The sequence below is a fragment of the Equus caballus genome, chromosome 1, assembly GCF_041296265.1.
Source record: "Equus caballus isolate H_3958 breed thoroughbred chromosome 1, TB-T2T, whole genome shotgun sequence".
In the NCBI taxonomy this organism is placed as follows: domain Eukaryota; kingdom Metazoa; phylum Chordata; class Mammalia; order Perissodactyla; family Equidae; genus Equus; species Equus caballus.
In genome coordinates this window covers 145,854,103-145,875,167 of record NC_091684.1, presented here as the reverse complement: position 1 = coordinate 145,875,167, position 21,065 = coordinate 145,854,103, and the positions used below count along the sequence as shown (strand labels likewise).

General features: G+C 36.2%; 1 protein-coding gene across 4 annotated transcripts in view; it reads right to left on the bottom strand.

The window, feature by feature from the left end:
* The window catches only part of ADAM10 (ADAM metallopeptidase domain 10), a 115,683-nt gene that overhangs the window by 82,911 nt on the left and 11,707 nt on the right, over positions 1–21,065 (bottom strand). For all 4 annotated transcript variants that reach the window (XM_023616648.2, XM_070235892.1, XM_023616656.2 and 1 more), the window contains one exon: positions 2,531–2,681. In XM_023616648.2, the coding sequence (XP_023472416.1) occupies positions 2,531–2,681 (151 nt within the window). The remainder of the gene's footprint in view (positions 1–2,530; positions 2,682–21,065) is intronic.

Sequence of the window (21,065 nt, the reverse complement as noted above, 5' to 3'; positions counted from 1 at the left end):
GTAGATAGATACAAATCCTGTTTAGGAGGGGTTGTAGTGTACCCAACCTAACATTTTGTATATGGTGGAAGAGGAGGAGAGACTTAGCAGGAAACCTAGAATTCCAACACCCAGGTCATTCTGTAGGCCTAGTTCAAAGAAAGGGAGAAAGAAAACTCCTAAATCATCACATTTTTAACTAAGGTATGTTAGAAGGTAGTTGCAGTGACTATGTTTTAGGGCACAAATTCTGAGACAGTGCAAACATACAAGTATAATGACTGAGACAACAAGATAAAATAACTGAATTCAGATCTATTCTAGAAAAAGCAGTACAGGTATACAGTTAATTAAACAGATTTCTGTTGAAAGTACCTAAGATGACCACAGCATGAGATTTCCTGGATCCAGGTCCTCTGCTGAGAGCCTCAGCCAGAAGTAAGTTCTCCCTCCTTTGAATATCTATAGCATTTTATCTGTGAAGCACCATATTTTCCTCGTATACAATGACTTACGCACATTGTTGCTGCTCCTCTTAGATCTATGTTTGATTTATGTTTCTATCACCCACAGCCTAAAGTAGGTAACTCCTAACTAGCAGTCAATAAAAATTTTTTAGATGACTAAATAACAGTATGCACTCTCACACTCTCTCACTCACACACGCAGAAAACCAAAAGGAGCAAAGGATTTGGTTTTGCCACATGCTCAATATGAATTATGACAGATCTTATAAAACTCAAATGAAGTAATAGGAATGTGGTACCCAAACCAAAAGCAGCTAGAATCTCAACTTTCCTTTTGGCAGTCATACCCTATTTGGAATATAAGATTAAATCTATTTTCAGATGGTCACTAAAAACTTAGGAAGGCTTAATGATTGCTTATTATTTCATGGCACTAATAAAGAACAGGCAATTTAAGTGATAAAAATTTAAATGAATTGCTGCCACTAAAACTTTTGTCTAGAAGAACAAACAGACCCTGAAATGAATCTGTGCCCCTCTTCAAATAAAAGTAGGCAATTTTACAACTTGAAAGTCTTTTTTCTAAAATGATCATTACTTTGTCAGATGGAAAATAAGTTAACTTAAGTAATACATTTATTTCTATGTGTAAAACACGTTAAGTTTCACAGCAATTCTTATTATCCGATTTTTCATCCATTAAAATCTTTCTTCAGCATCCCACTATAAGTGTAAATAATGGACATACCAAATAGTAGCCAGGGCACCCACCTATGAGGAACAAAAAACTGTTATAGAAAAATAAACAAGAAATACACACGTGAAAAAGAAAAGAGAACGAATCAGATGCCAATGATACACATCAGTAATTTAAAAGTTCAGAGGAAGGCATAGGTAAAGCTTCAAAGAAGTAGAACTTGAAATGTGCATCAAAAGATGCTTAGAATTTAAGATAAATGACACAAAGAACAAACTGTACATGGGATATTCAGCATCAGAAGATCATTCTGGGTGAAAAAGAAGTTAATGTTGGGAAGCAGAGTAAAGTAAGTTTAGAATAAAAGACTAGAACTAATTTATAGGGAATCTTGAAAGCCAACTTAAGAAATCTGGCTAACAATCATTAACTGAAGGCTTTAGTGCAATAAGCTGACATGAAAAAGGAAGCTTTTAAGGAAGAGTCATCTTGTAGCCATACATAGGATAGCTTTAATGATAAACGGAGTGGAAGCTGGGAAACCTATTAGGAGGTGAATCATAAATCAGTGTTACACCAGTAGAAAAAGTACAAAAGGAAGAGATTTACTAACTACAGCAGGAACGGCAGAGATTCTGACAAAGAATACTGGAAGATTTTGTATCCAAGTACCCCTAATACACAGAAAAAAATATGGACTTTTGAGTCAGCCAGGTCTGGGTCAAACCTGTGCAGTGTAACTTTAAAGAAGTTATTTAACTTCTCTGAGCCTTAGTTTCCTGGGATATAAAAAAATATTTACCTTGTCTGGGTGTTTAGAACATTAAATGAAAAATGCATATAAATCATCCATACATCTGGAACAAAAACAGGCACTAAATAAAAGTGATTTTTACCTTTCTTCCTTGGCTCCCTGTTCTTTATCCCTTAACAATTTTGTCTGAGAATTGAGTAGTACAGTAGGTAATCTGTCTACAAGCTGTCATTTTAGAGAGGATAAAATTGAGTTAATGAGAAATTAAATGACTTATTCAATAGCATACAACCAGCTAACTTCACTGTTGGCACCAGAAGACAGACATATTGACCATAAAACACATAAAAAGTAGTGGAGAACTATAAATATAGAATATACTTTAAAGACATATCCTCTACTAATAAAGGATCTGATTCATAAACTTTAAATATTTAAATTAGACTGTTTTCTTAACAATGTAAAAAAGGCAATCCATCTTAAAAGTAAACTTTTAAATGTATATACCAAATTCCAGTGTAGGTTGAATTTCCAACTGGGGACTTTTCCAGTAGAGAAGGAAAATTAAGGGTATAATTTTCTTCTTTTAACTTAGATTGAATATAGGGGAACTTCAGCAATAAATTTACTCACCTTCCATGGGCATGGAAATCTAGACGTAAAAACTGGTCCTCATGTGACACTGCTCTTTTGGCACGCTGGTGTTTTTGGTGTAATGAATCCACATCATAAGATAATCCTTCATAATGTCTAATGTATTTATTTAAAGGATTTCCATACTGACCTACAAAAAATAAACAGTTTGAATTAGCATCATCTTGAGGCTCATTCTAGTTCTAATATAATGCTATGATTATTCAAATATCTACAAATATGTATGAAACGATTGTCTCACTAATCCTAGTACTTTATTTTCACAAACATTTTTTTTTTAATTTATTGTAATGCGAATTTCAACCATACCAAAAGTTTGGATGTAGTCATAGATTTGTCTTAGATGTCCTTTATCAGGTTGAGGAAGTTCTCTTCTATTCATACTTTGCTGATACGAATTATCAGAATAGATGCTGACTTTTGCCACCTGCTCTTTCTGCATCAATTAAGATGATTATTTCCTTTTTAGTTTACTAATATGGCAAACTAAACTGACTGATTTTCTAATGTTAAACCAACCCTGGCTGGCCCGGTGGCATAGCGGTTAAGTTCACAGGTTCCGCTTCGGCAGCCCAGGGTTCGCCGGTTTGGATCCCGGGTGCGGACAGGGCACCACTTGGCAAGCTATGCTGTGGTAGGCATCCCATGTATAAAGTAGAGGAAGATGGACACAGATGTTAGCTCAGAGCAAGTCTTCCTCAGCAAAAAGAGGAGGATTGGCAGCAGATGTTAGCTCAGGGCTAATCTTCCTCAAAAGAAAAGAAAAAATCAACTCTGCATTACTGAAATAAACCCCACTTGGTCAAGGTGTATTATCTTTTACTATTGTTGGATTCAATTTGCTAGAATTTTGTTTAGAATTTGTGTTATCTATGTTTATGAGAGACACTGATCTGTAGTTTTCTTACAGGGTCTTTGGTAAGTTTTGGTATCAAGGTAAAAAACGAGTTGGGAAGTATGACCTCTTCTTCAATTTTATGGACAAATTTGCATAGAATTGATATTATTTCCTCCTTAAACGTCTGGTAGAATTCATCAGTGAAGCCATCTTGGCCTGGGGTTTTCTTTATGAAAAGGTCATTAACTACAATTTCTATTTCATATAAAGAGCTATTCAGGTTACCTACTTATGCTTGACTGAGCTTTTGAGAATTTGTCCATTTTACCCAAGTTGCTGAAGGTCAGGAGATAAAGTTGTTCATAATATTCCCTTATTATGTTTTTTGTATCTTTTGAATCTACAGTGATGTTACCTCTCTCATTCTTGCATTAGTAATCTATATAGTCTCTTTTATTCCTGATCAGGATAGCCAGAGATTTATCCATTTTATTGATGTTCTCAAAGAACCAACTTTTATTTCCTTTGATTTTCCTTCAATATTTTTCTGTTTTCTATTTTGTCGATTTTCCCTTTGATCTTTATTATTTCTTTTCATCTGCTTACTTTGAGTTTAACTGCTCTTTTTCAGTTTTATAAGGTGAGGCCATTGATTAAAGACCTCTCTTCTTTTCTAAACCCAGGTGTTCAGCACTATAAATATCCCCCTAATACTGCTCTAGCAGCATTCCACAGATTCTGTTATGTTGTGTTACCATTTTCATTCTAACATACTTTCTAATTTCCCTTTGGATTTCTTCTATCATCCATGTGCTGTTTAGAAGTATGTTATTAAGTTTCCAAATACTGAAGCTTTTTCAGCTTTCTGTTATTGACTTCTAATTTAACTCCACAATAGCCAAAGAACATACTTTGCACGGCATCAATCCTTCTAAATACACTGAGATTTATTTTATGACCCAAAATATGGTCTATCTTTGCAAATGTTTCATGTGCACTAGAAAAAAATGTATATTCTGTTGTTAATGGATAAGTGTTCTAGAAATGTCAATTTTTGCAGTTGTTGAGTCAAGTGTTCTATAAATGTCAACAGTGTTGTTCAAGTCTTCTATATCCTTACTGATTTTCTATCTACCTGTTCTATTATTGAAAAGGGGCTATTGAAATCTCTATGACTGTGACTTTGTCTGGCATCATTTTCCTTCTATTAGAATGACCTCTAACATTTCTTCTGCTGGTGAAGAACTCTTCCAGTTTTTGTATCTCTAAGAGTCTTTATTTTGTCTTTATTTTTTAAAGATATTTTCACCGGGCATAGAATTCCAGGCTGACAAGGTTTTTTTCTTTAAAAACTTTAAAAATGTTGCTCCACCATCTTTTCATCTGTATTCCTTCTGACAAGAAATCTGTCATCCTTATCTTGGCTCCTCTGAATATAATTTGTCTTCTCCCTTCCAAGTTGCTTTTAAGATTTTCCTCTTTATTATTGGCTTTGGGCAATTTGATTACGATGTGCTTTTGTTTCTTCACATTTTCTGAGCTTTAATTTCAGAGAACTTCTTGGATCTGTAGGTTTATAGTTTTTCAACCACTATTTCATCAATTTTTTTATTCTTCCCGCCAATCCCCCAAGGACTCCAATTACAAGTATATTAGGTCACTCAAACTTTTCCCACAGCCCACTGATGGTATTTTCATATTTATTAAAAGTTACATTTTGAAGAGTTTCTATTGCTACGTCTTCTAGTTCACTAATATTCTGCAATGTCTAATCTGTTGTTAATGCTATCCAGTGTACTTTTCATTGAAAACATTGCAGTTTTCATCTCTACAAGTTAGGCTTGTGTCTGTTTTATATCTTCTATGTCTATACTTCACTTTTTTTAAACACATGAAATACAGTTATAATAACTATTTTAATGTTCTTGCCTGCTTATTCTAATACCTGTGTCCATCCTGGGTTGGCTCCAATTGGTTTCTTATTTCTCTCATTATGAATTGTTTTCCCTGCTTCATTGCACGCCTCGTAATCCTTCACTGAATGAATGCCAGACATAATAAATTTGATTTTGTTGGGTGCTGGACATTTTCTGTATTTTTATACCTATTCTCAGGCTTTGTTATGGGACAAAGTTACTTGGAAACAGCTTGATCCTTTTTGGGTCTTGTGTTTATGATTTGTTAGGGGGTCTGGAGCAGTGCTCAGTGTAGGGGTAATTATTGCCCACCCTTAAGGCAAGACCTATCTGAGTACTCTACCCATTACTCCACAAATTATGAGTTTTTCCAGTCTGGCTGGTGAGAACAGGCACTATTTCCCACACTGTGTGAATACAGGGCACTGTTTCTTTCCCTGACCTCAGGTAGTTTCCTCACATGTATGCTCCGATCAGTACACTGACAAACTTTCCAGAGGAACCCTGTGCAGATCTCAGGGATTCTCTTTCTTTGCAGTGCTCTTCACTCTGATAGCCTGTGTGCAAACCCTAGCTGCTTTGGTCTCCCTTGACTCCCCATTCCATCTCCTCAACTCAGAGAGTTCACTGGCCTCCACCTAGGTTTCCTCTCATGGCACTGCAGATGAAAATTCTCTCAAGGCAGAAAGCTAGAACAATCACTGGTCTCACCTCATTTATTTCTCCTCTCTCAGGGATCACTGTCCTTTATCGCCTCGTGAGCAGTGTCTTACAAACTATAGTTTCTATGGGTTTTTTCCTAGTTTTCTTAGCTTTTTTTCAGGACGGAGGATAAATCTGGTCCTGGTTTCTACATCTTCATCTTGAGCAGAAGTCAAAAACAGTGATTCCTTAACAAATCAAGTAAAATTTCTTCCTAAAGAAAACTGCCCTCTTTTATAAAACAAAAGACAAAATAAAAAAAAAAACTATAATGGTTTCCTAATGTATTGCATAAAACCTAAGTGATTCATCACTAAATTTTCTGTTTATGCTGTCAGTGGCTAGTCACTGTACGGGTAAGGAAACAAACTCTTAAATCATCTGGGTTTAAGTTCTGGAGATTGACTGCACAACAAGGTAAATATACACAACAGTACTGAACTGTACACTTAAAAACAGTTAAGATAGGGGCTGGCCCCACGGCCGAGCGGTTAAGTTCGCACGTTCCGCTGCAGGCGGCCCAGTGTTTCGTTGGTTCGAATACTGGGCGGGGACAAGGCAATGCTCATCAAACCACGCTGAGGCAGCATCCCACATCCCACAACTAGAAGCACCCACAACGAAGAATATACAACTATGTACTGGGGGGCTTTGGGGAGAAAAAGGAAAAAAATAAAATCTTTAAAAAAAATGGTTAAGATAGTAAATGTTATGGTGAGCATTTTTTACTAGAATAAAAAAATTATCTGAATTTGAATCCCATTACATTCACTTATTAGCTTGTTTCCCTGATCAAATGAAAAACTCAGCTTGCTTCCTATTCTTAAAATGAAGAGAAGTAGAATATCTCTCTCTTAGGGTTGTCACATGGATTAAATGATTTAAGCCTTGTGTGGCAATCAGCAAAGTGCATACCATAAAGACTCAATAAATTATTCATCCATCATCATCATCTCCCCCTCTTCTCCTCCTCCTTTTCCTCCTCTCCCACACTTGCCTGTGAGACCTATATACACAAATTGAGGCAATAAATTCAGGAATAAAGACAGAACTGGGTTTGAATTCTTACACTTCTTAGCCATGATCACATGAGCTGGGTAACTATTTAACTTTTTTAAAATCTAAGGGTTTTTCTGACTGTAAAATAGGGACAACAATGACTACCTTAAACGCATGTAAACTGCTTAACACAAAGGCTGGCATGAAAAGACTACTCAATTTAAACTACTATTGACTCACTTCATAGTACTCTTGAATGCACTACTCTCAAGAGACGTGAAAGGAATGGAGTCCAAAACTAGAATCCAAAACTATCTTTGCAACTAGCAAAGAAAACACAATGAAGTCAAGGTGTACGAAATAATAAAGCCCACTAGTATGGAACTTTTAAAACTCAAGACTAAATAATGGAATCAAATGTTATACTAACGTCTTTTCCAAATTCTTTAAAAACACTTTTTATTTTTAAACATGGGTTTAAGAAGTACCCACAAAGAGAAACATCAAGAAGAAATCAAGAATGGGGAAGTTGCAGGATGAGAACTTTTGGGAAGTTTCTTTCATTTTGAATATCAAATGTAGGATTTCCATGGGATTACTGAATTGTATGTCTTCCAAGTGGACTGAATAGCCAAAGCACAAACTTGGCTTTGCAAAGTTGCTGCTTCCACTTCTTTTTCAACACCAAAACAGTCAACTTTTCAAGCCACAGTTCAGATAAAGTATTTTGCCACTTCTGATAACTTAAAACAATAACTATTGCTGTTCTGGTGAAACAGGTGATAAAAACTCAATTATTTGCATGGATGGAACACTACTGGGAAAGTTGTTAAACAAAGTCATCTTTTCTCTGCCCCACACACAAAGGAATTTTATAAAGCAACATAATGTTTACTTCCACCAGCAAAGGACCTGAGTAACGATTTTCTGAATCTTTATAACTGAGATAGAACATGATTCAAGGGGTCTAACTGGGAAAGTTAAAAATGCTACCCTGGGACATACAGTTATCAAGTCCACTTCACTATCATCTTCTGCATAAGACCTATGATTCTGTGTTAATTATGCCTAAACTTAGTATTTATTATACCATCTGAGTAATGTAAAAACAAAAAGCATTGAAGTTAAGATAATGTATTGAAACTGTATTATGTAATTTCTCTCCACCAATACTTAATGAAATGAAGGGGGAACCAAGAAAACAAAACCCAAACTAACAACTATATAAAGCAGCTCACCCTCCCATATTAAAAAAAAAAATTCTCAAGACCTGAAACCAAATAAGAAAAGGATATAAGCAGTGTGTGCTGGAGCTGGCTGATTTAGGCTCAGGAGCACCAATTCTCTTCCCAATTCTGTGTTCAATATTATGTTGGTAGCTTGAAATCAGCCATGAGGAGAGTATTTACACCACTGAAATTAGAGAAGGCTACAAATCAGAGGATTTTTTTCTTGATTTCAGGAGAGCCAGTGTACTCATATCACACTAGGCATAACGTAATGGCATAATCTTTCAAACAGGCAGCCAGGGAAATAAACAGAAGACTCTAATGAAAAAGTAACATAAAACATAGCACACTGGGCTCCTGATGCTGTCCCTAACCCTCAGAAGTCATACAATTCACTGTTTTAAAATTTTCAAAAGAGAATACTGCTCCAGAATTCTCAAAAAGCTTGTATATCATCATGACTGCAGAATGGTGGATAGAACACAAAATATTCAGCCCCTCAAACTACGATCTGAAGGTAAAAAAATATACTGGTCTCAGACACAAGGAAAAAAGAAGTTACCAACATTATATCACAGCAAAAAAGAACAACAGGACAGAGAAGAGCCACATAACCATGAACATAATATTGTCCAAACATACTAGAGCAAAAACAATGAAACAAAGATACAAAACAAGTAAAACAGAAAAGAACCAAATTGAGAAAGAAACAAATCATTTGGAAACAATCTTGGACAAACTGGAATCAGTCTTAGATGATATTCAAGAATTCTTGTTAATTTTCTTCAGTACAACACTCTGGTTATATAGTAGGAGAACAATCTGAATTTTTGGAGATATACTTTGAAGTATTTAGGGGTACAGTGACATGCACAATTTTCACTGAAGTGATTCCCAGCGAGACAAAAAAGAAAAAGGACACAAACTGTTAAATCAGTTTCTACTTCTGACTATAATGGAATAAAAAGGACTGAATTTAACCTACCACCATAAACAATTAGAAAATTGGACAAAATACATGAGAGGATGAACAAATGAGGTAAGATCTACAGCCGGCCCAACTTACTACATAGAAGCAGTTTCCAGGTCAATGTGCAGGGTGGAACCCAAACACAGCCTAGTGGTCTCAGTGAACTGAGGAGCCAGCTATTTGAGTTCAGGGAGGCCAGGTAGTTAGGAATTTGTGAGTCAGAGTGCCAAAGAAAAGGAAGCTGAACAGAGAGGGAGCTAGACCTAAAGAGGGGTCTGCTTAAGTGTTTGGCTGAGTACTAATCTGACCATGTGAGAGAATAAATTATCCCAGGCCAGAATAAATCAATAAAAAAAGAAAAAGGAACAATCTTCAAAGCTTATACAGGGCTGGGAAGTGTTCATATTCCCACCATCCAGAAAAGACAGACCTGTAACATATGGAGCAATGGGTATAGCCCTCAGAAAAATACCACCATATTCATGGGGTAAAATTAACCATAGACTGTTCTGGACCTACCCTAACAAAGCTTAAAGGCAATCTTCCAAAGGATTCAGAGGACTCCAAGAAGTTTAACTGTGCACCAAAACAGTCGGACAATGTTTAAAGGAGAGACAAAATCAAACACACAAAAAAAGCAGAAATCAGAATGATCTGGGGGCCGGCCCCGGGGCCAAGTGGTTAAGTTCGCACTCTCCACTTCAGCAGCCTAGGGTTTCATTGGTTTGGATCCTAGGTGCGGACATGGCACTGCTCATCAAGCCATGTTGAGGCGGTGTCCCACATGCCACAACTAGAAGGTCCCACAACTAAAAATACACAATTATGTACCAGGGGGCTTTGGGGAGAAAAAGGAAAAGTAAAATCTTTAAAAAAAAAAAAAAAAAGAATGATCTGCATCCAACCAAAAATTACCTACGTATAAAGAATCAGGAAAACATAAATATATTTTTCTCCCATAATAGGGAAAAAAGTTAGATATTAGAAACAGAAATTATAAAGATGATGGAATTAGCATAGAAATAGATTTAAAAGAGCTGTTATAAATATGTTCTATATGTTAAGGGGTACACAGGAAAACAAACATGATGAGGGGAAAAAAGGAAAAGATATAACTATAAATCTACAGATCCAAGAAACTCAACAAATCCTAAGCAGAATAAATATAAAAGAAAACCACGCAGAGGCAAATCATAGGCTAATGGCTGAAAACTAGGGACAAAACCCTTAAAATCAGCTTTGGGCAGGTTAGAACCAAAGGAGCGAGAGAGGAAGACATATTACATACAGAGGAACAAGATATGAACTACAGCGTGACTCTACATAAGCCAGAAGATAACGCAGCAACACATTTAAAGTAGCACAAGAAAAAAAAATTCTCAACCTAAGATTCTATACCCAGTGACAGTATCTTTCACATACAAAGGTGAAAGAAAAAAAGGTGAAATGAACACTTTTTCAGACATCAAAGATGGATAATTCATCACTAGTAGACCTACATAACAAAAAATATTACTGAAAAAAGCAAGTTTTTCAGGCAGAAGGAATGATATCACATGGAAATCTGTACTGACACAAAGAATAATAGTGCCAGAAATGATGAAGATATGAAAAAATAAAAAAGATTTCTTCTCTCATTTTTAATCTCTTTAAAAGTTAAGTGACTACACTAAAAAAACACAATGTACTGTGGCATTTACGACACACATAGAATTAAAATGTATGACAATACTGGGACAATGGAGAAGAGAAATGGAATAGGACCTACACTATAAAGGAAGTGATACATTATTTGAAAGTATACAATGATAAGTTACATAGATGTATATTGTACACCCTAGGAACAACCCCTAAAAAAATAACACACAAGTTTATCACATAAGCCAACGGCAGAGATAAAATGGAATCAATTTTTTGAACTATTAAATTAATCCCCAAGAAAGCAGAAAAACAGGGGTAAAAAAGAACTATGAAAAGACAGAATAGAAAACCAATAGTAAAATGGTAGTTTTAATCTCAACTATATCAATAATTAATTAAAAGTAAATGATCTAAACACAACAGTTAAATAACAGAAACAGTCATTTTCTTATTTAAAAAAAAGGAAAATGTAAATACATGCTGTCTAAAAGACACTTTAAACACAAAAATAAAGATGAGTTAAAGTCAAAAGGATGGGAAAAGTTATACTATCCAAGTGTATGACTTGGATTAGTTATACACTAGTCCAAAGAAAGCTGAAGTGTCTATAGTACTATCAGACAAATTAAACTTCAAAAGTTATGAGGGACAAAAATCCATAATTCATCAAAAGGACATAATAATCCTAAACGTGTGACATAACAGAGCTTCAAAGTACATGAAGAAAAAGTTGACAGAATCTACCATTATAGTTGGAAATCATAACAGTCCTCATTCAACAAGTAGACAAAAAATAAGGATATAGAAAACTCAAACACTATCAAACAAATTGGCCCAATTAGATTTAGAAAACACTCCACCCAATAACAGAATACATATTCTTTTCAAGGACACATGGGATAGTCACCAAGAAAGGCTTAATGCTAGGCCATGAAGGATGTTTTCTGAAATTTTAAAAGGTTGAAACCATAGAGTATGTTTTCTGACTATAGTGCAAATAAATCAGTAATAGATATTTGCAAAAAATCCCCAAATATCAGGAACTTCACACACTTCTAAATAGCCCATGGGTCAAAGAAGAAACCAAAAGAGAAATCAGAAAGTATTTTGAATTGACTGTAAAGAGCACATGAGATCTTTATGAGTTGATATAAATGTTCTATATTATGATTATGGTGGTACTTAAATGACTACATACATTTCTCAAAATTAATTGTTTAGTTTTATTGTATGGAAATTATACCTCAATAAAGTTTTTTTTGGTGAGGAAGACTGGCCCTGAGCTAACACCTGTGCCAATCTTCCTCTATTTTGTATGTGGGATGCTGCCACAGCACGGCTTGATGAGTGGTGTGCAGGTCCACACCTGGGATCCAAACCGGAAACCCCAGGCCCAAAGCAAAGCATGCGAACTTAACCACTATGCCATCATGCCGGCCCCAAAGCTAAATTTCTTTTAAAAGAAAAATCTTGAACCAAAGTGGTGGGTATAGGGGTATTTGGCCTTTCTTTTACTTCTCCCTAAGTTTTTTCAAAATTAAAAAAAAAAACTTAAGAATCAAAAATAAAAACAACTCAAAATATTCTAGGTTATCTGGTTTCAGAAAGGTAAATTAAACCAACATTCTACTCACCTCCAAGGAACTATTAAACATCTTGCAATGACTCATTATTCATAAATAACTATATTTTTGTTAAAAGGACTTAAGTAGTAAGAGATGGTGCAAATAAAAGATTAAATGACAACCAGTGATCACAAGTACCAAAAGAACATTAGGGGAAACCAAGCACCAAGAAAAGTATCAGTTCAGAAACTAGCAACTAGACTATTTTCAAGAACTTCTTAGCAGTACTGAAGGTCCAACTCAACATCTCAGCTAAAGAGCTAAAAGAAAATCTGGGAGCCTACTTCTCACCATGTGTTCAAACAATAAGTTCATTCATTAACTATTACCACTGAGACTGGAAATTTGCGTTTGTGGATATTTCGGTCCTCATCCAATTGAATCTTTTTCTGTGTACAGTATTTTGCACTTTCCTGACACACAGAACCTTGCTATTCAAACTGTGTTTCCGGAACTAGCTCCATAGGCATCTCCTGGGGAATTGTTAGCAATGCAGATAGATGCTTGGGCTCCCCCCAGATCTGCTGGTCCTCCAAGTGACTCAGGCTCTACCCAGACCTACTTGACTTCCAGAGAGATCTGTATGCACATTCAGGTTTGAGAAGCTCTGCAACTTTTCTGCATACAGAAATTCCCTAACTTCTACCAGCAGCTATATCCTTCTTTTTCCACATGCTTGCTTTAATCTAAGCATTTAACAGTATATTAAGAGCGCTAGTTACCACAGGTGCTACCATTTAAGCAAGTAATACCTTACCTGATGTCACAGGTAATGTACTGATTAGAAAAACTTCCCAAACAACATAAAACAGGGATAGGCAAACTATAACCCACAGGCCAATTCCAGCTGGCCACCTGTTTTTGCAACATAACTATAAGCTCATTAATTTACATATTCTATCACTGCTCTCATACTACAACGACAGAGCTGACTAGGCAGAGTATTGCAAAATACGTATCAAACCTGTAGGAAGTCACTTAAGCACTTAATTTCATCAGTGTTGACTGGTTATAACTGTCCTTTTTTCCTCTACAACAGGAGTTCTAACCTGAGATCCATAGGCCTCTGCAGGGGAACCGTGAGCCCCTTGATTCTGCATGCAAAATTCTAAGAATATTATTATTTCATTTTTTTTTTTTAAGATTTTATTTTTCCTTTTTCTCCCCAAAGTCCTCCAGTACATAGTTGTATATTTTTAGTTGTGGGTTCTTCTAGTTATGGCATCTGGGACGCCGCCTCAGCATGGCCTGATGAGTGGTGCCATGTCCACGCCCAGGATTCGAACCAGCAAAACCCTGGGCCACCAAAGTAGAGAGCGTGAACTTAACCACTCAGCCACAGGGCCGGCCCCTTAGTTAATTTTTTTTGCTGACATTTTGTTGATTCTGCTTTTCATATTTAAATCAGTTATCTACCTATTTATAATTCTTTTTCTTAAACTTACTACACTAACTAGGACTACCAAACCATGCTGAATAACAGAGAGTGAGAGCATTTTTACTTTGTTCCCAACTTTAATAAGAATATCTTTAGTTCTTCATCATACAATATATTCATAATATTATGCTACAGTTGTTTCTTCCCATTCCCATTTTAGAAATCTGGGATTTTGAAATTCACATGAAAATCTGGCTAAAAGACGTGTTTTAAAAAAAAAAAAAAGCTTCACATTTCACATCTTTAAATACAAAACTAAAAATCCAAAACTACATATGCCTATTTTATTTATAAAATGTATTCCAGGGGCCAGCCTGGTGGTGTAGTGGCACGCTCCACTTTGGCAGCCCAGGGTTCACAGGTTTGGATGCCAGGCACAGACCTACACATCGCTCATCAAACCATGCTGTGGCAGCTTCCCACATAGGAAATAGAGGAAGACTGGCACAGATGCTAGCTCAGCAACAATCTTCCTCAAGCAAAAAGAGGAAGATTGGCAGCAGATGTTAGCTCAGGGCTGATCTTCCTCAGCAAAAAAAATGTATTCCAACTTTTTAAAATGTGTGCTGATAGCTACTATGTACCAAAATTATCCTGAGTACATAAACATCTTATTTAAGTGCTTAATTAAACAAGGTTTATAAACTGGATGTAATGATAACTAAAATTTATACAACACTTACTATCTGCCAGGCCCGACTGTGTTCTGCATTTTTTCATTGAATCCACCCAACAGAGTAAGACATATTAGCCCATTTTAAAGAAAACTGAAGTCTGAAGGATGTAACAAGCCCAAGTGCACACAGCAAATAGGAGGTAGTGCCAAGGAGATAATTTTGGTTTCAATGACTTCATGATTTTCTACAATAATTCTATTACCCCCATCATAAACAAGGTACGTCACTATTCATGTTTCTGATTTGATTACAAAAAACTGAAAACAAAAAAACTATCAAAATACAGCTGATGGCAAGGACCTTTCAAAATATAAACTGACATCCACCTCTAAGATGTGGAAAAGCATGTAATGAAATACTAAACAAGAATGTACTTTTTATAGCCCAAAAAATTATACATGTATACACCCTTGATTTCCTCAGCCAGTGATTGAAACTGGCACAGTTTACTCCACGGGCGCCCATGCCAATCTCCAACCCTTGCACTGCTCAGCTCAGTCAGATACCACAAAACTGCCTATTCCCACATGCAGAGTCTGGACCCACTCAACTGAGATTTGTTCCTATACTTTAGTAAACAGCCAAAAGCTCGAAAAGTAGAACAGAGTGCAGCTCTAACATCAAACCTCACTGAAGCAGTTCAATATTCACCCACTGCTTCAACGCTATCTGAAAAGAGCCTGGCTTCTGACCTACTCACCCTTATATCTGGTCTCCCCTTGTTACAGATCTTCCTGATCCCCAGTTCTAAGCTGCCTAACTTGTCTGCTCCAATTCCTAATCAACTACTCTATTCCTGATCCTTGTTACTTGCTACGCTCTCCCAGGTTCCATTATCTATAAATATATATGCCATAGTACTAATAATATCATTGCTTCTATAATACCAAGCTGAACCAAGAGAAATCATGAATCAGGCAAAGAAACACCAGACACAAAGAGGAATCCAAGATTTTGTGTTCCTTGGAAATCAACATGCAAATCCTACAGGAAACTTGACCCAAAACCTATAGATTTTTCCCATAAATACTAAAGCATTCTGCATTATTATCTTACTCAATTTCCATATTTCCCAAACAATATTCTCCTTCTTGAAGTAATATTCTATTACTTGATAATAGTACTGGAAACTCTCTCCACTTTTATCATCCTCAAGACTATCCAGGTATCCCCAGAAGCCAGCAGTATACACCATAATTACCCCAAAAATATCACGTGAAAAACAGCAACACTCCCCTGCCTCTCCAATGCCACTTCTGTACCAGAAACACAACCTTAAAACAACCAGGGGAAAATCTGTCATAACTGGCTGGAAGATGCATACTATAGGCAAAACTTGAGCAAGCAAACATGTCAGCTCAGTTCAGAATTCAGGCCTCCAGGGAGGCTCCTGATTAGAGGAGCCCAGTGCAGAAGACTAGTTTACACGCCTGTGTCCTGGCTGCAAATGAAAGGCTGAGAATCTGAATTAGGACAATGGAATTTATAAGGCTGAAAATGTGCCAAACACAGCAAGGTTCAAAAGGTTCTAGGGAGTCAAAAACCATGACAAATAACTGACCTCTTTGGTTCCACGCTTGCTCCCTACAATCTATTTTTCACTCAACAGCTAGAATAACGTTGTTCAAGTAACGTCATATCGTGTCACTCCTCTGCTCAAAACCTTCCAAAGGTTTCCAAACTGCTCATAGTCCTAAGCACGGCTTACAAGGCAGAACATGATCCACTCCACTCCCATATTTGTCTCACCTTATCTTCTGGCACTCTCCCCTTACTCTGTGTGCTACAGCCACATCAGTCTCCTTACTGTGCCTCTGTCTAGAACATCTTTCCCAAAGCAGGGCTGGCTGCCACATTTTATTCAGGTATCTACTCAACGTTTCTTCAGAAACTTTCTCTGATCCCCACTATGTAAAAGCATATGTCTCAGTCATTCTCATTCTAATATCCTGCTTTATCTTTCTTCATATTATTTTTACTGACATATACCCCTCCACCAATAGAATATAAGTTCCAGGCAAACAAGGACCTTGTTTTATTCAGTGAGGTACCCTCAGTACCTAGAAAGAGTCAGACAGAAAATAGGTGCTCAATAAACGTTTGCTGTAAGAATTAATGAATTTACTTAATGTTTCATGGAAATTTCTATTTTTATTTGTACTTATAAAGAAAGCAGCCTATATTTGCTGACAGGAGAGCCATAAAGTAATCATCAGAAAATATGTGATCCTATGGTACTCATCCAAAAAGTATCAGAATTTCTAACAGGCCTAGCATTTGCAAAATGCAATTTATTAAAAATAAAATTATTGGGGCCGGCCCCGTGGCCAAGCAGTTAAGTTCAAGCACTCTGCTTCAGCAGCCCTGGGTTTCGTTGGTTTGGATCCTGGGCACGGACATGGCACTGCTCATCAAGCCATGCTGAGGCAGCGTCCCACAAGCCACAACTAGGACCCACAACTAAAAATACACAACTATGTACTGGAGGCCTTTGGAGAGAAAAAGGAAAAATAAAATCTTTAAAAAAAATAAAATAAAATAAAATTATTATAGCTCTATTCACCAGATAAGTTTAAAAAAAATCTACTGATGCTATAAGGACATTTCAGATATTTGTCTCTGCAATTAGCCATGTAGCTTTCATCACCATTTTGCATGACTTTCTGGACAGAGTTATAACTCTCATATTCCTGTTGCAACTAAGTTTTTCAATAACCATAGCAGCACATGGTCAACACATCCTACTTTGTGTTCCAACAGTTCAGCAAGCATTATCTTCATTCATAAGTAGAACTAAACATCAAGAGTTAGAATCCCAGCTTTACCACTCACTATTTGAATTACCTTGGACAAGTTACTTACCGCTCTGTGCCTCAGTTTCCCCAACTGTAAAATAGGTGAAATAGCAATACCTGTACCTAATAGTACTATTATATGGATTAAATGAATTATATATATAAAAGGCTTAGAATAGTATACAGGACATAACAGGTAAGAAATCAGTAAATTATGGCTCATTAATTAATGAATATATTATCTCATTTAACCCTCATAAACCATACATATAAGGTAAGTATAATTAATCTTAAGATGAGGCACAGAGAAGTTAAGCAACCCACTCAAGACTACAAAACCTCCTTCTAGCTCTAACATTCTGTGATTCTAAATTTACCCCAATGAAAATGAGTTTTTAAAAGTTTCATCTTAATAATAAAGTTCACAAGTTTTATTGAGTATAATCAGACAACCATGAAGACACTCTACATTTCCCCTTTTAGTCTAATATTTGTAATGAATGACAACTGCTAAGTGCTTTAAAAATAAGATTTTTTAAAAAAAAATAGGAATACACAGTAATTGAGAAAAAGCAACTTAGTTTCTATAGAGAAAATTCTAACTTATTCAATCTACCTAATTTTTTAATTATCAGGGCATATACAAATATTCAATGAGCAAAACCAATACACTAACAAAAATGGTAGTTTCAGTCCCTTTTAAAGTCAATTAAAGTAAAAAGATTAATTAGAAGCATTAGAGGCTTTTTTTCCCCACACATACTCCTAAGGACTTGGAATTCCTACATAATTCACAAAAAGTGCAATTATTTAGTTCAGTAATCGATTATTCATCTATTCATTCAACACATATATAATGGGGACTTACTATATGTTAGCCATTGTTTTAGGTGTTACGAATATAGCAGTGGACAAAACAAAATTACTAACCTCGTAAAGCTTTATTCTAGAAAAAGAAAACAAGACAATAAAACAAGCAAATAACTTCAGATGGCTCTAAGAGTGTTATCACAGGGTAGGCGGATAAAGAGTGCCAAGGAAGGGGTCAGTATTTTTGAGGTAATCAGAAGACCTCACTAACATTTGAGCAAAGATTTAAAAGAAAGAGAGCCAAGCACAACAATGTGAACGTACTTAACACTACTGAACTGCAGAATTAAAAATGGTCATGATGGTAAACTTTGTTATGTGTACTTCACCAGTATTTAAAAAATTTTTTATTTAAAGAAAAAAAAGAAAGAAGGTAGATAACATAGCAGTCGGGGGGGGGGGAAAGTGTTCCATGCAAAAGGATCAGCAAAGGCAAAGTCCCTGAAACAGAAGCAAGCTTGGCATTTTTTAAAGAGCTCTGTGTGGCTGGAACAAAACGAACAAGGGGGAAGAACTTTAGAGGCAGTGGGGGGATAAGGGTACGTGTACATCATAAAGGGCCTTATAGGCCACTATAAGGACTTTGGCTTTCACTGAAAATAGTAAAGCATTGAAAGGGTTTTTTAAGTTTATTTCTTTCTTTTGCTATCACTATTTTTATTGAGGTACAATTCACATAACATAAAACTCACCATTTTAACCATTTTACGGTACGCAATTGTCAGTGGATGGTTTTGACAAAAGAAAAGAGCTTTTGAACAGAGCGCACTGCTATGCTAAGAAGAGACTGGGAGAACAAGACAACAAGCAGAACAGTTAGAAAGTTTTACAGTAATAAAGGTGAGATGAATGTTGGCTTGTATCAATCAAGGTAGGAGAAGTGGAGCTGCTGGGAAGTTGTCAAAATCTGCATAAACTTGGAAAGAGGAGCTGACAGGATTTGCTGAAGGACTCTACGTAGGCTGTAAAAGGAAGAGAGGAACAAAGTATAACTCAAAGTTTTTGGCCTGAGCAACTGAAGAATGGACTTCCCATTCACTGAGACAGGAAAAACTACAGGAGAAAAGGCTGGGAGTGAGGCGATTCAGGTTTGGTTTTGGACATGTTAAGATTGAGATGCCCACTAGACATCTAACTGGAGATACAGTTGGGATACAGGAGCGTGGAATTCAAGGAAGAGGTCTGGCCTAGAGATACAAACATGGGGGTCATCACCATATTAGGGGTTATTTAAAATAACTAATAAGCAAGTACAGGCACAGAAACTATTTCTTCCAAAGTTTGTTGTCATTTAAATTAACATGTGATTTGTGGCCCATAACAGACTATTTTCTTCCTTAATTTAAATCCTCTATTTACATGAAATAGAGTTGTACAAAAGAAAACATAGCCTACAAATTTAGGAGTAAAAAACAAAACAACAGTGAAAAAACACTAATTTTCTGTTGTTGTCCCTGAATACAGACCTGGAGCTTCTTTCATCATGCTGATATATTACCCATGATGAACGACAGGGAAGCAAGACGAACGACAGGGAAGGAAACAGAAAGGACTCAAAGTATGGCAATCTAAAACTCCTTTTATCCCTTCTGACAAAGAACAGAATATTCAGGGGCTGGCCCGGTGGTGTAGTGGTTGAGTTTGCACACTCCACTTAAACAGCCCAGGGTTCACAGGTTCAGATCCCAGGCACAGACCTACACACCACTCATCAAGCCACGCTGTGGTAGCATCCCACATACAAAATGGAGGAACACTGGCAGAGATGTTAGCTCAGGGATAATCTTCCTCAAGTAAAAAGAGAAGACTGGCAACAGATGTTCACTCAGGGCCAATCTTCCTCACCAAAAAAAAGAAGAAGAACAGAATACTGACTGAAGATGTTCTTATGTAAAGTCCTTAACAATGGAGATAGAGATCTGTTACTTGACAACAATGAAAACAAAATACATTTAATCTAGAGTACAGTAGGATGTTAGAAATCTGACATCAGTGGAAAATGACATCTTCCACTAAAGATAACTGAAGTTTACCTATGTGCCAAATCTCTTTCCATTTGAACTATTATTGATTTTTCTCCTCTACTTTAACATCATCTTCTTGAGCCAGGCTCATCCTGATTAACATCTTTATCCTAAGAGGTCATAATGTTCTGATAACCTCTAGGCCATTATGCTATTGTGCCATTGTTCCTACACAAAGTAGCTCCATCCTGCAGTGTGGTTATCCCATCAATGTCTCCTCCCTTCTATACTGTTACTTTATTTTACCTACACATAAAAGCATACCAACAGAACTTTACTTTCCAGCCCTTAGTTGTAGTTGCCAGAAATCTAGCCTTAACAAAGCATATAATAAATTTACATAGTGCCTAGTATTTATAAGCTCCATGGGAAATTTGAACATCCCTACACTTAAAAAGAGAAAATAATCTTCTTGGCTTTGTAAGACAATGTTCTTAATCTTATGAGATGCATACTGATGTATTTAGGGGTACCGCTTACTTTCAAACGGTTCAGAAAAAAAAAAGAATATGCATTAGAGAGATAAAGGAAATGTGGCAAAAGATAACCATTAATAAATTTAGGTGAAAGGTATATAAATGTTAACTGGACTCTATATACTTCCAACCTTTCAGAAAGTATAAAAGTTTTTAAAAGATAAGTTAGGAAAAAATAAACATAGTGTATCAAGCAAATGCATATGTGTAAAACTGGTAGGAGAATAACTGGATTGGACTCATAAGATGGAGAAAACAGATAACTAATTTTCAAAAAATTTTTTTTAAAAATGGGGAAAAGGCAAAGTAATACC